At 45.3% G+C, this 13,827-nt stretch overlaps 1 protein-coding gene across 17 annotated transcripts in view; it reads left to right on the top strand.

Moving 5' to 3' along the window:
• The window catches only part of SLC8A1 (solute carrier family 8 member A1), a 374,640-nt gene that overhangs the window by 47,702 nt on the left and 313,111 nt on the right, over window positions 1–13,827 (top strand). For 6 of the 17 annotated variants that reach the window (XM_032882001.1, XM_032881998.1, XM_032882000.1 and 3 more), the window contains exon 1: window positions 6,698–6,906. The exons of 2 other annotated variants lie outside the window; for them this stretch is intronic. In XM_032882001.1, the coding sequence (XP_032737892.1) occupies window positions 6,838–6,906 (69 nt within the window). In that variant the 5' untranslated portion in view covers window positions 6,698–6,837. Of the gene's footprint in view, window positions 1–4,912; window positions 4,994–5,095; window positions 5,224–6,279; window positions 6,491–6,697; window positions 6,907–13,827 lie in introns of those variants that run through there. 9 more of the 17 variants (XM_032882009.1, XM_032882008.1, XM_032881994.1 and 6 more) reach the window with 7 other exon arrangements.

The raw sequence follows: 13,827 nt of genomic DNA, 5'->3' as shown, positions 1-13,827 counted from the left end.
TATTTGATCTGAGGCCAGAGGTTCTCAGCTCTGGCTGAAACTTAGAACCACCCAGGGAACTTAAAATTTTTCCAGTGCCCATTCTCCACATTCAGTCAGTGAAGGCAGAATCTCCACGAGTAGGTCTAGGCTTCCTTATTATTTTGTAACAATATAAGTGATACTTATTGTGTTGGGCAAATCTCTTCGAGCTCAATCTGTAAAGTAAGGGTGATCATAGTTCCCTCATCAATGCCTAAGGATTTCTTAAACAAAAGTTAGGTGGTAGATAGCAAATAATTTTAATAGCTACACAAATAATTGGTACAGAGCACACTGGAGGCTTCATCTTCAGTCTCTTTTGGTAGAGAGTCCTTGAATCAATGTTGAGGAAAGTTTGTGCAAACTTAGTGAAGAAGTTTATGTCACAGATAAGCTCATCTGTTAATATGATTGATAAGACGGACTCCTGGGTGGCTCAGTCCTTTAAATGTCTGCTTTCAGCTCAGGTCATGACCTCAGGGTCATGGGATCGAGCCCCACATCGGGCTCCCTGGTCCACAAGGAGTCAGTTTCTACTTCTCCTACTCCCCTCCTCCCCAGGTCATGCTCTCTCTCTGTCTCTCAAATAAATAAATAAAATCTTTAAAAATATATATGATTGATAGAACAAGCAAAATCTTCATTGTAGTAGAATTTGTTTGAATTATTCTATCGGAAATTATGCCCCCAGATTATAATGGAGATGGGATGAAGTTAATACCCAGACATAAAGGAAAATAAATATTGTGAGCCAGCAAGAATGTTGTTTTGTTTTGGAAAGCAAATTAATGCTCAGAGACTGAGGTTTTGTTGTTGTTGTTGTTTTGGTTTTTTTGCCAGCAATTTATTCAACGCAGTTGCACTGTGGGAATTTCACTAGTCAATAGCATATAGTATGTCTCTTAACAAGCCAATAAAGAAATAATAAAGTCCAAATCAATGATAGATTAATCACACTATTATCCCAGGCAAGAGGAAAGGGAAGGAATAAAGTCCACCTTCAGTGGGGTTGAACCGTTATAGGAGTTGGTACTTGGGAGAGACACGTCAGCCAACTGGGAGGACACGTCAGCCAACTGGGAGATCACGTCCAGCTGTCCCTTCAGAACTTAAAGTTCCCTGTTGCTAGAACGCATTGCTAGGGAACGGTAGCTCTGGTGTTGATGGGCAAGATGATCTTTGCCAAGGGCTGCTGCATGGTTTTCACCACTGCCAATAAGAGTCGCCTTGACCAAGGCAAGAGTGAATGCCCCAAGGTCTTTGGAGAGCTATTTTAGTTGAGAAGGAGTCACCTTGCCCAGACCGAGCACTCTCAGACAGGCCTTACAGACTCTTGGTATTTATAGTCTAAATGTCCCTTTGCCACAGTTGCTTCTTTATATGTTTTTATCGAGAAGCCCTCCCCCCCCAGTGCTCTACCAGCTGAACTGCTGAGTTCTTATGGGTGAGAAGAGATGAGATGATGATGTCGTGACATAACTTACCTCATGCTTACATCAACACAACTTTATTTCTATAAACAATTATTTGTTTTGGTCTTTGTCATGAATAAGTGGATTTGACATTGTACCAAGCCAATATACAACAGATAGGGTTCCCCTCTATCAGACAGATACCTACACTCTGTACAAACAGAATTAGAAAGCATGCAACAGCTTCTTTCATTACAGAGGAAGGAAGTACTCTCAAAGTGTAGAGCATTCATTTTCCTGGGTTTATTTCTAGTATAGAATTCTGTATAGTATAAATGATAGCCTAATCGTTGTTGATAATGAAATGGCCTGATTATGTGGAACTTAACTATATAAATACTTTTTTTTTTACTTTATGAATATCATTTTTATGGAAACTTACCAACAATGGTAATAACAATAGCATCATTTATTGAGTAATTACCATAACCAGGGACTAAGTCAAGCCCATAATATACATTTTATCCTTCCTATAACTCCTTCAAGAAGAGTCTACAGTCTAGGTTTTTCAGACAAAGATACTGTGACTCAGAGAGGTTAAAGAACTTCCCCAAGATCCCACGGCCACAGGTAAGATACAGACCCAGATATTCTGACTCCAAATCCTTAACTCTTAATCAGTTTTGGTTCTTTTCTGATCCACTCATTGCTCTAAATAGTGATTCTGCCATGAAGTTACTCACTGGTCAAGTTGTGGGACACTGACTAGATAATGTCCTCAATGTGATAAGAGGCAGAAATGGAAAACAAGAGTGTCAGGATTTTGTACAAGCCCACTCCACGACGATAAATCGCTCAAACGTGGAAGTGCAGGTCCCTGATCCAAACACTGTAACAAATTCAGAGGAAGAGGGTGACCCCTTCCCAATGAAGGAATTATGGGTTATAACTGTGAGTCTACTAGGGAGGCTGCTTCCATCCAGCAGAAGACCCACTTACTGGATGGAATTCAGAGTGGTGCTGAACTAGTCAAAATAAAACAGAGAAGTAAATGTTTACTTGTAGGAACAAGACCCCAGCGAGGAGGAACAATAGCACTTAGAAATCAAAAAAAAGAAGTCCCTGTAGTCCCCCTTCAAGCAAAGAACGCTGGATCCAATCAGCAGCATTGGAAGCCCAAAAGACAAATCATGCCAGTGAGCTAGTTGAAGTTCCTAAGTGTGGGAGAATGGCTAATGCTGAGCTCCTCGTGCTGACCATACTGGGATGAGCTATTCTGCTATTTTCTTATGTAGACATGAGTATCAGACTGAGCTCAAGAATGAGCCGGTAGCTGAGTGTGAAGACTGGTTGAGGAGGAAACAAGGTGGGGAATTACTAACTCCATATGAACACACTTGTGAAGACCCAAGACTAGAAAAACAAGGATGGTACCTCTGACCTAAGTAATTCAAAGTACAAATGAAAGAAATTACAACAAAGTACTTGTTTTCTTATGTTGGAAAATTATTGAGTGTTTTAGCAAAATATTAAATATTTTATAAAATTTTGGTAGGCTTGATCATATGTCCAATTTGTCTGTAGACTGGTTGGAAAAGTAGGGCCTAATTCACAACATTTACACTTGGTCTGAAAGTGAGTTTGCTACAAGTTCTCCTGAAGGTTTGTGGGAATTATTTCATGAGAATTTGAACCGTCTTTAGAATAGATCAAATCTTAGTGATTTTCCTGTAGAGTCCCCAAAATGGTCATGCCTTACTCCTTCAGATACCTAACAGAAAAGACCCATATCTCTGAATCCTAAGCCTGAAGAAAAGAATGGCAATCAAGATTCAAGAATACAATTAAGAAATAACTATTGGCATTGGAATGTAAATCACCACCTTCCTACAAAGAGTATTTCTTCTTTCCAAAGCCACAGGCTGCAGAAACCACTCTGTTTCCTTACCTAGAGTCTTGCCAGTGATGTAGTCTTTGATAATTGTTGCAATAAATCCAGTCATGTATGACATTTAGAAGAGAGCAAAAGGTTTGACTTGCCTTGGGGCCCTGAAACCTTTATAAAGATGCCTTAAATGAGAAATGAAAGGAAAAAAAAAATTAAGGACTCAGAAATTGAATCAAATCAGAAAGGGGGTGCCAAATCACTAGGTACTAGGCTGCCTTTTAATGGTTCTAGGTAAAGAGAGGAACTTAGGAACGCCTGGGTGGCTCAGTCGGTTAAGCCTCTGCCTTTTCGGCTCAGGTCGTGATCCCAGGGTCCTGGGATTGAGCCCCGCATCGGGCTCCTGGTCCAGCGGGGAGCCTGCTTCTCTCTCTGCCTCTGCCTGTGATTCTGCCTGCTTGTGCTCTCTCTCTGACAATAAATAAATAAGAAATCTTAAAAAAAAAAAATCTTAAAAAAAAAGAGAGGAACTTATGTAGATTTTCCCACCAAATTCAAATTAACCCAATACCAGACTAGATTGGAAAAGAGGAGGTATAAGGGGGACCAAGATGAAGTCTTAATGCTTTCTCAGCTACTGATAAGGTGAAATTTGGGCACCACTGGAATACAGACAGGGCTGGTGTCGCCCACATCACAAGCGTGCTTACACTTCTGAGAAAATCGGAGCTTTCACCAAGTGGTCCCTAATAGCAAGACTAGGCCACGCCCCTTTCACAGAATCTGTTCCAATGAGATGTAGTCCACTCATTTTCATTCAGCTCTTCTGCTCAGTGCCTGCAGTTTAGCCTGGTCCTATTTCCTGTGGGGAGAGTCATTAGTTACAGGCTATGCTCTGTGTCATTTAGAAAGCAGCCACTTTTCTCTCCAAGTCCCTTTCATTGAGTGTGAGCCAATGTCTGCCTCTCACACTCTCTTGAAATCAGTACCCTAAGTAAGTTTTGGCTAAGGACATACTCTTACAGAGAGATGGTGACCTTCTCTGTCTCCCCACATGTCATTCTGTTTACACCCACTAGTCAGGGCAATCTAACAAAAAGTCTGTGGCAAGTCAAGAACATTTCACTCCTAGCGAGGAAAGGAAAATGTTCTCAGGGGAGAATGATTCCTGGGAATATATGAGACAAGAAGAAGCTTGCTTTCCACCATGAAGCCGTGTATCCCCAACCATTAGGTGGACGCAGCCGAACCTTGTTAATTAAAGCGCAGACCTCACCCGGCAATACCAACATCACTTGTAAGTTTGCTAGAAATGCAGATCCTAGGCCTGCTCCAGAGGAACCCGCAAGCCCCAGGTGATTCGTATGCACATTCAGAGTTGAGGGATATTGGTGCCGGAACAGTGGTTCTCAACCTTGGTTACAGGTAGGAATCAACCAGGGTATTAAAAAAAAAAAAAAAAAAAAAAAAAAGTTACCCAGGCCTGGGTCCTACCCCCAGAGATTCCAAGTTAATCAGCCTGGGGTGTGGCCTAAGCACTGGGATTTTTAAAAGCTCCCCAGGAGATTCGGAAGCGTAGTCAGAGTTGAGAGCCACTAGCCTCATAGTCCAACAGTGGGATTCCTGGAGTCAGAATCTCCTTTCCCTTGTGGCCTGGCTGCCAGAGAGCTCCAGAGTAAGTAGTGGGGAGATCTCTCCTAAGGACTTAACTTTCTGCCCTGTGCTCTGTTCCTCTCACCTTTTCCATACAGCTGTCCCTGACCCCTCACACATCAGCCAAGCTACACCAGTGGTGAATGCCAACTGGTGCTTTACAAAGAGAAGCTCGGAGTCACCCTTGAGGACTGCAACGCCAGAGTCTCAAGATGGGATGCTAAAATCTGCCTTTTAAAACAAGATTCCCAGGTGTGTCTGATGGGCAGCCAGGTTTGTGAACTCCACAGTGGGTCTAGCCTTCCATCCTGCCAAGTCATTAAGGATTTGTAAGGATGAATGAGCTGTCCAGAGAGCAAGGGCCTGGTGCAATGCTCCTTTATTAATTATGGGGAAGTGATGTATTGGCAATGATAATGCTTCTCTTGGAAAGGCCAATGAATGGTTCGTCGATTGCTGCATTAGATTTTTCCCAACTCAACCTTAATGCTCAGCTTTTACTCCTCCGTGTAGTTTAGAAGCAGCACGGGCTTTCGCATTAAACAGTTTCTTGGTCTTTATTCCCAGGTGAGCTCTTTGCAATCTTTGAGGGAAATACCAACACGGAGAATCTTTCAGAGATCTCGGTTGGGGAATACCTCTCCCTTCACCCCCACATCCTTATCTGCTTGTGTCAGCAGCGTCTGGCCACGGTACTGCTGTGCATGTCTATACGTAGGAAAAACACAGTGAGGATGTCAGAGAAAATCATTGATACATCCCCAGGTCCCCTTGCTAAGCCAAAGCTTCCTTTAGCAGAGGGCTAGAAAGCGGAGGAAGAAAGCTATATCTGGATGAACAATTTCAGAGGTGAGAAAGGGGTAGGCAAGACGGGGTGAGGATTCTGCCTGGTGGGAGAGGCGAGGAAGGTTGAAAAGAAAAGTTGCAGCGCTCGTCTGCGCGTGTCATCGATGGGCTGGGCGCCCGAGAGAGCGCTAGCGCGGGGCCAGAACGCACTGCGGGGCCGAGGGCCGGGAGCAAACCGACAAATCTTCTCGGCGGCGGAGGCTGGGAGGCTGGGAGGCTGGAAAGGCTCCCAGCCCGCTCGGGGCTCCAGAAACGCGCCTGCTCTCCCCCTCGGGCGGTCGCCGAGGGCTCCGGGGCTCGGCGGCGGCGGCGGCGGGGGGGGCCGAGCGCGCGTGTGAGCGAGTGCGAGGCTGCGGGCGGCGGGCGGGCGGCGGGCGGGCGAGTGTGCGCGGGAGGGAGGGGGAGCGCGCGCGCCGCCCGGGCCCCGGCCCTCCCAGCCTCCCGGCCTCCGCGCCTGCCTCCCGCCCGCGCGCACCGGCTGCCCGCAGCCGCCGCTCCCGCTCGCGCCGGCGCTGCTCGGGAGCCTGCCCGCCGCCGCCTGCTTTGTGCTTCCCCCAGAAGATGGGAGCGACCTCTTCCCGGTCGGGAGCTATTTAAAAGGAGGGAGCGCGCCGTATTGCCTGCTAGCGTGGAGGAACCGGGGAAGGATCCATCCACACTCCCCCCAGATCAGGTAGGATCTTATGATGGGCAGGAGAAGGGATTTGGTCCGCTACGGCCAACTGTTTGCCATTTCTTGTTCCTGAGGCTACACTTCCCTCCGCTTGGGCCACGGACCGGCTGCTGGATTGTGTGTGTGTGTGTGTGCGTGTGCGCGCGCGCGTGTCTCCCTACACGTTTTCTGGGGTGTCCGCGCTTCTCGGGGAGCGAAATTGCTCGGGCTGGTGCGTCTGGGCGTGAGTGTGCCTGCCTGCCAGTGCCGGCTGCCGGAGGAAGAAAGGGCTGCTAAGGAGAGATGCTGCACCCTTCGCCGCGCTGGGCTCGGAGGCTTTGGGGCGCGAAGAGCTAAGTCCGCCCGGAATGCCGCGCTGCTGGGGATCCGGGCGTCCCCACCCACTGGGCTCTGCTCCGCGGTCATCCCACCTCCTGGTAATTCCTGGGGTCTTCCCCAAGGCCACGCTCGAGAGGCTCGTTTCCGGCCAGCTCTGGGTGCTCCTTCACCTCGGACTGCGGAGAGAAGGGAGTTGTGGCTGGGGCAGGAGGAACAGGCAAGGGGGCATTACAGCGTGGGGAGTGGGCTGGAGGGTTCCCGTCTCTGGGCCCTATGCCGGCGTGTGCCTTGGGGTTCCTGCCCACACAGGCGTCTTTCCCCCCACGAGATTCGAAGGGAACTTTGAAGCTGCATTATATGCCTCTGGAGCTTTGCTGGCTCTTGGGGAAATGGTCTGTGTTCTGAGGTGTGAGGATATCCTTCTTGGCTCCTCCTTAATGAAGAAGAGGGAGGTCTTATGGGTGGACAGTCGGCAAAAGAAACCAAATCTGCCCAGAGGATGCTTTTGAAAATACAGTATGTTTGCATCCTTGATTTTAACCCCCCCTCACCCATGGATTCTGTTGACTGTTTTGATGAATGACTGGGGCTAGCAATTTGTATTTCCCTCTCCAGACAAAGTGGCAGTGGTTGGGTTGAAAGCAGAGTGATCAAATTTAGCAAGGAATTTTCTGAACAGAGCAAGAGTGCATGGTGTCCGCAGTCGTTGGAAAGAAAGTCATGCCTTGCACTAGATATCTGTTTAACCCCCCCTTAGCCTGGCTCCCTTGCAGGCTCTCTGTATCTCTCCTGCTAGTCAGCCACTAGTGGTTGTGACTATAACAATACAAACTTTGTCCTGCTGGAGGTGTAAAGACTAAAAAGAGAAAAAAGGATATCAGTAGGAGGTGTAGTGGAAGAAGCTTTTTAAAAAATGACAGATGTGGTAAAGACAGTCCTGGCATCCAGATCATGGAGGAGCTGGCAGGGTAGGTGGATTCTGATCCGATCTGGTTAAAGGCATAGCTTGAGTATCTCCAAATATGAGCAATTCGAGCACCCACAACCCAGCATCTGTGGGAAGATTTGCTAAGGGAAATGGGGAAATGGGGAGCAACTAGGAGGGGATTCTGCAAGTAGACCCCCCCACCCCCCCCCCCCAACACACACATGCACACACTTGCATGTTTTCTTTTTCTCTCAAAGCTACTCCTGCAGCAAGTCAGGAAAGGAGGGTAGAAATGTATCTAGATGTTCCATTCATTTCAGATAAGAAAACAAAACCAGAACAGGGGTGATGGCTCTTACGTTCCTCTTTCAAATCCTGTGTTACTTGGATTTAGCTCTATGGGTTTGCTAAACTTGCTTAATTGGCTGCTTAGGATGGTGTGAAAGGAGGAAGGAAGGGAGAGCTAGCTCCATCTTTGGGGCCTTGTGAGTGAGAAGGTGGGGGGAAGACCCACTTACTTCATCAAGAAGCAAGATGTGTTTTCTTAAACGGTTTTCATTTTACAAATCCCGCCGGCTTGAAGAATTCCATTTGGTTCTAAGGGCTATTTTGCTAAGATTTCTCCCACCTACTAAAAAAAAGCCCTGATTTCTTTTTTCTCCCTAAAATGGCTGTTGTCTTGTCTTAAATATGGAATGACTAATTACTAGGGAATTAAAGAACTGGATAGAGGTAAACCACTATTGACTATTGAGCTGTGCAGTGTTGCAAAGAATGCAAGTGTCCATGACAATCAGACTTCATTTACTCTGTCCTGAAAGCTTCATAGGGCTGGACGAGGAGAGTAAAGAATTAAAAGAATATGAAGGCTCTGCTTTATATCTACCCGTCTATCAATCTGTCTGTCTCCCTACTTACCTATCTATCCATCTGTCTTTCTAGTCTTTCTATTTATTTTATCATCACTGTTAAATGGTTTCTGCTATATCATTTTGGATAAAGATTAAGAGCTTTGTTGACCATGAAGGGGAAGAAGAGAAATGATAGCAGTGCTTTTACTCCAAATAAAATTAACAAAAGGAAGATGAAGTATGGTCAGGACTTTATGCAAGAATAACATTAATTGCTCTTTGAAGCTTACTATTTTTTGAAGAAAAAAAAAATTCCAAGAGAGCTTCAGCATTTTGTTAGTAAGCTATATTTAACATGATTTTATCAGACAAATATAGACTTTTATTTATCTCGCAAAGTAAATGCATGGTTTTTTCTCTCTCTGTATTTAATCTGTTTCTTTGAAAAAATAAATGATGATAGAAGCTCTGCAGATCCAGTGAGGTTACATTCTTGCTTTAGAGGAAGTTAAAGCATTCATTTAGGTCATGGATGTATTTCTTTCAAAGTAAGTGCATTTTAGGACTTTGCTGTCTGATTTTTTTGCTTTGCAATTCAGTGAGAGGAGCCCTTTCTCCATGACACCTTCAGGTGGAGGGAGCATAGCATGGAGGTAAGTAGCAAGCAGTCTACCCCATCAGCAGGGAAATAACCAAGGGCCAAGTTGAAATAGAAATTAAATCTGGAAGAAAGAAATACACTATTAAAAGAGGGTGGGAGAGCACCTATCTTGCATGTTTTGTATTTTCGCAGTGTAAAAGTATGTTGCCTTTAGCCAAGAATTAAATTGTTGCTTTATGTTTGCTGAGAATTTAGGAATCAACGTGTTTCAGTCTCTCTCTTCTTCCTGCTTCTTTCATTCCCCCCCCTACTTTTTTTTTTTCTTATGAGGGATAGATGTCTCTTGCCAGAACATCTTCCATTATGTCCATACCTCATACTTAGACCCCTCATCATAACCTCTACCAGATCGCCTCCCATCTGATCAAATTCTCCTGCTCCCTCTTGTGGCAGATAATCTCCCTGACTTTCCCCAGATCTCAGAACCACAGGGAACCTCACTCACGGCTCCCTCAGCCGCCTATCACTTGGGATCTGATCGCAGTAATACTTGTGGCTAACCTAACCAGTGGGCTGCTGAATTAGCCATTTCAAGTTTTCTCTCGGAACAAAGGGATGTCTACCCCCTGGAGACATACTTGAGATTTAGTGGAAGTAAATGTCAGATGCTTTCTGACCCATAGGGACGGAATAGATCCCGGAAATGTGAGCTTTCAGAGTTGGCCTCTGAGATTTTGATTTGGACTCCAAGCTAGTCCAGTGGGACCTCATTAAATGGAGTGAAATGATTTTCAGTTTTCTTTCTTTCTCTTTCAAAAGATACCTTTTGCCTGTGTGTCTGTCTCTCCATCTCTCTCTCTCTCTCACGGCCTCCCTCCCTCCTCATGCGCGCACGCACGCCCACATGTACACACACCACAAGATATATTTTATACAACACATATTTTGAAGACTTAAACTAATCAATAGTTAGGTTCTCAGGAAGGTTTGTAAGTCATACAGCCTATGTTCTGAACTGGAGACTTCTAGGGTAAGCTACTCTCCCCAGCAGGTTTTTAGCAAGAGCAGCTCAGAGCACGAATGAGGAGATCGGGTGCCTGCTTCCTGTGTGTTGACTCAACTTGGAAGACAGTGGCTTGTCTCCCTTGCTGCCTCAAGTGTTTTGTGTAGACTCTCCTTGCTGACAACTCTTGTGAAACTCTAAGTGTTTTGTATCCACTCTGCGATTGTCCTTTGATCTGCCTAGTCAAGAGAGTGTAGTACAGAACGAGACAAAGGCTCAAGAGAATCACATTTCTTCTTTACCTGAAACTTTCCAGCCAATTTCAGGAGGAGGTGGAGGATATGTGGAAGGAGAAAAGTCCCAAAGTGAAGGGCATTATAGGCAACTGCCTGCTAAGTGATCTGGGCTGGGGGGGTATAAAGCATCCTTGGCGTGGAAGGATTTCTCCATCCACCAATGTAAGATCAGAAATTCTCATTATTAGACTTTCATTTGAATAAAGTATTTCTATCTCGTAGGTCCCTAATGACATACAATGACATCACTTAGGAAGGAGCTGCCTTTCATTCTTCTTTTTTTTTAAGATTTTATTTATTTATTTGACAGACAGAGATCACAAGTAGGCAGAGAGGCAGGCAGAGAGAGGAGGAAGCAGGCTCCCTGCTGAGCAGAGAGCCCGATGTGGGGCTCAATCCCAGGACCCTGGGATCATGACCTGAGCCGAAGGCAGAGGCTTAACCTTCTGAGCCTACCAGGCGCCCCAAGAGCTACCTTGAATTCTTCTAAACAACTGGCATCTGCTCGTCTGTTAACTTTGGTTGGTTTATCAGGTCAGCTGACAGAAAAGTCCCGAGGGCCTGGAACACAGGAAGGTGCAGAGGAAGTGAAAGTAGTTTGAAACTGGGTTGGTGCCCAGTTTGTGCCCTCAGAGGCTCCTTCTGGTGGGGAAGTGTGAGGACCTGCGTGCCCAGGAACGGGGCTGCTGACAGGGAATAGAGAGTAGTCAGACAGACAGAGCAATGGACTCCCACACTGAAATCTTCTGGGGCAGCAAAGATATAAAAAATCTGATCCTTTCTGGAAAATGTAGCCTTTTGAATTCTTCTGGGAATGGGCAAGTTATGTTCCCCAGTGTGAAATGATATCCTTAAACTGCTGAATGGCTTCTACTCTATGTCATTTTGGAATATTCATACCAGTAACCTACAAAATGCCTATGCGATACCAATTCAGACAAATGTTTTCTTGCATATACAATAGGTACAGAAAAGTAAATTTAAATATTAGAGCCCATCTTAATTTTAAAAAAGACCGAAAACAGTATCACTTAGTAGATGTCCTTACATGTGAAGTCAGAGTAATTACTAATTTCTTCATTAAATCTAACGTGAGATGAAGTCAGACAAGAGAGTGATTCAGCAATTTATTCCAACCCAACTGTGATATTTATTGAGCACTCACTGTATGCAAGGCACTGTGCTGGGCTTTTCAGAGAACGCAGATGATGAAGAGGAGTTACTTGACATTTGCCGAGTGCCCATTGTATGCCCAGGGCCAGTCTAAGCACTCTGAGTGTGTTTTCTCTTTAATAGTCTATAAATGCTCCACAAGGAAGCATCCTTATCATGATGTAAAAATGAAGACGATGGCTCTGTTAAATAACTTATCTAAGAGTTAATAGGTGATAGTACCAGTTTTAGTCTTTAGTCTTAGGGATGTCATGGTCTAGAACACCTACATGCTGAGCCACCTGGGAAATATTGCTTCAACTGTCTAATGAGCACAATGCTGTAGAGTGGAAGGAAGAAGAGAATATTGGAAGAGGCTTCATGGAGGAGGACACATTTTAGTTTATTTTTCAAAGAGTGAAAAGGGCTTCTAAAATAAATAAATCCAGTATGCCTGAGTGGCACAGTCAGTTAAGCACCTGACTCTTGGTTTTGGCTCAGGTTGTGATCTCCGTGTCCTTGAGATCCAGCTCCACGGCCATCCCCAAGTGGGACTCTGCAATCAGACTGGGCTTGAGAATCTCCCCTACCCCTCCCTGCCACCACGCTCCCCCCACCCTGCCCATGCACACAGGCGTGTGGTGTGCTCTCTCTCTCTCAAATAAATAAATAACTCTTAAAATAAATAAAGCGAGCATTTTTGAAACATGTAGACCAGCTCCAGCTAATTTATGACAAGGACAACCCTGAGGCAATGTTAGGGCCGTTACCAGACTTTCCAAATCAGCTGTGTGTCCCAGTCAGAACCATGCTATGGGAACTGTGGCTCTGGAACAAGTGATAGCATCGGCCACCAAAATTCAGGATGAATTTCCAACATGACCTTTAAAGAGAGACACTGTAACAATCAGAGAGGTCAGACAAGGGACAGACCACCTGCCATCCTATTCCTCTCTTAAATTTAATGGTTATGTTTTCTGGGCCATTACAAGTGGTCTCCCCCCTTTTTTTATTTGGCACCAAATGGCTCTGGTAGTTTCTCCCTTGAGCTTCTTGAACTTCTGTTCCTCATTTCTGCTTCCCTGTAAAGCACAAGACCCAGGACCTGCTGTGGCTGTCCCTGCTGGATGTAGAACATCCAGTCCCAACAGCAGGTTTAGAGAATCATGCTGCTTATCCTTGCCGGCAAACCTAAACTTCCGGCACAGACCATGGTAGAGCCTCCAAAGTGAATGGCACTGGGCAGAGGCCAAAGGATAGAATTTGGAGACATGCTAAGTCATATGTCCTATGTCTCTCAAAAGTTCCAAGTCACTCTTCCAAAATAACCTACCAGCCAGATATTGGGGAATGTGAGCTCCCAAGAGCTGAAATTTGTGAATCCGTCCTGGACAGAGCTGGTGGCTTGTTCTCCCCGGACTCCTCACTGCCTCTCTTCTCCTGGCCTAAGAGCTTCTCCTTCTCTTTGCTCTTACTGCTTAGAACCACAGCCACCTCTGGAAGGAACAGCAGAGATTCAAATAGTCCTCTTGAAACAAATGAGCACATGAAGGCTGCATGAAAATAAATGACCCTTGAGAGTGAAATAGGAGATAGTTGAATTCAGTTCTAGGGCTCTGAGGTCATGTCACCAAAGTCACATCTTCTGTTTTTGTCTGATAATGTAGAAGGCCTCCAGAAATGTATCTGTGTTTTCTGGCCTCGGGTCCCTGGATGTCTCCTAATGATTCCCCAAGGTGGAAAGATTTGCTTCTAGATTGAAGGTATTGACTAACAAAATGAGGGACCTTGGAATCCTCAGGCTAACGTTCTCTGAGGTCAACAGGCGTTTCACGACAGTCATAATATTTATTTGGACTCATGGCATATTTAACATTGCGCTGGGTATGTGACTTCTCTGTGCCTCAATCTGCTCATCTATTCGATGGGAATGATAATAGCAAAAAGCCACGTGGGATTTTTGCGAGGAATAATACATTAATATTTAAAACATATGGAACCGTTTCTGGCACGTGGGTGCTCAATAAGGATTTGTTCTTACTTCTTGAGACAAAGATTGAGAGAGTTTCTGTCCCCACCTGCATGCCTTTATATGAACGTGCTAATTGTGGGAGGTTGCCATGGCGAGAAGGAAGATAAGGACACATAATGACATACACCAGAGGTCACAAAACTGTATTTCAAAAGG

This window comes from Lontra canadensis, unplaced genomic scaffold (genome assembly GCF_010015895.1).
Source record: "Lontra canadensis isolate GAN:19392208 unplaced genomic scaffold, GSC_riverotter_1.0 scaffold78, whole genome shotgun sequence".
Classification (NCBI taxonomy): Eukaryota; Metazoa; Chordata; class Mammalia; order Carnivora; family Mustelidae; genus Lontra; species Lontra canadensis.
This window is presented reverse-complemented; position numbering and strand designations above follow the sequence as displayed.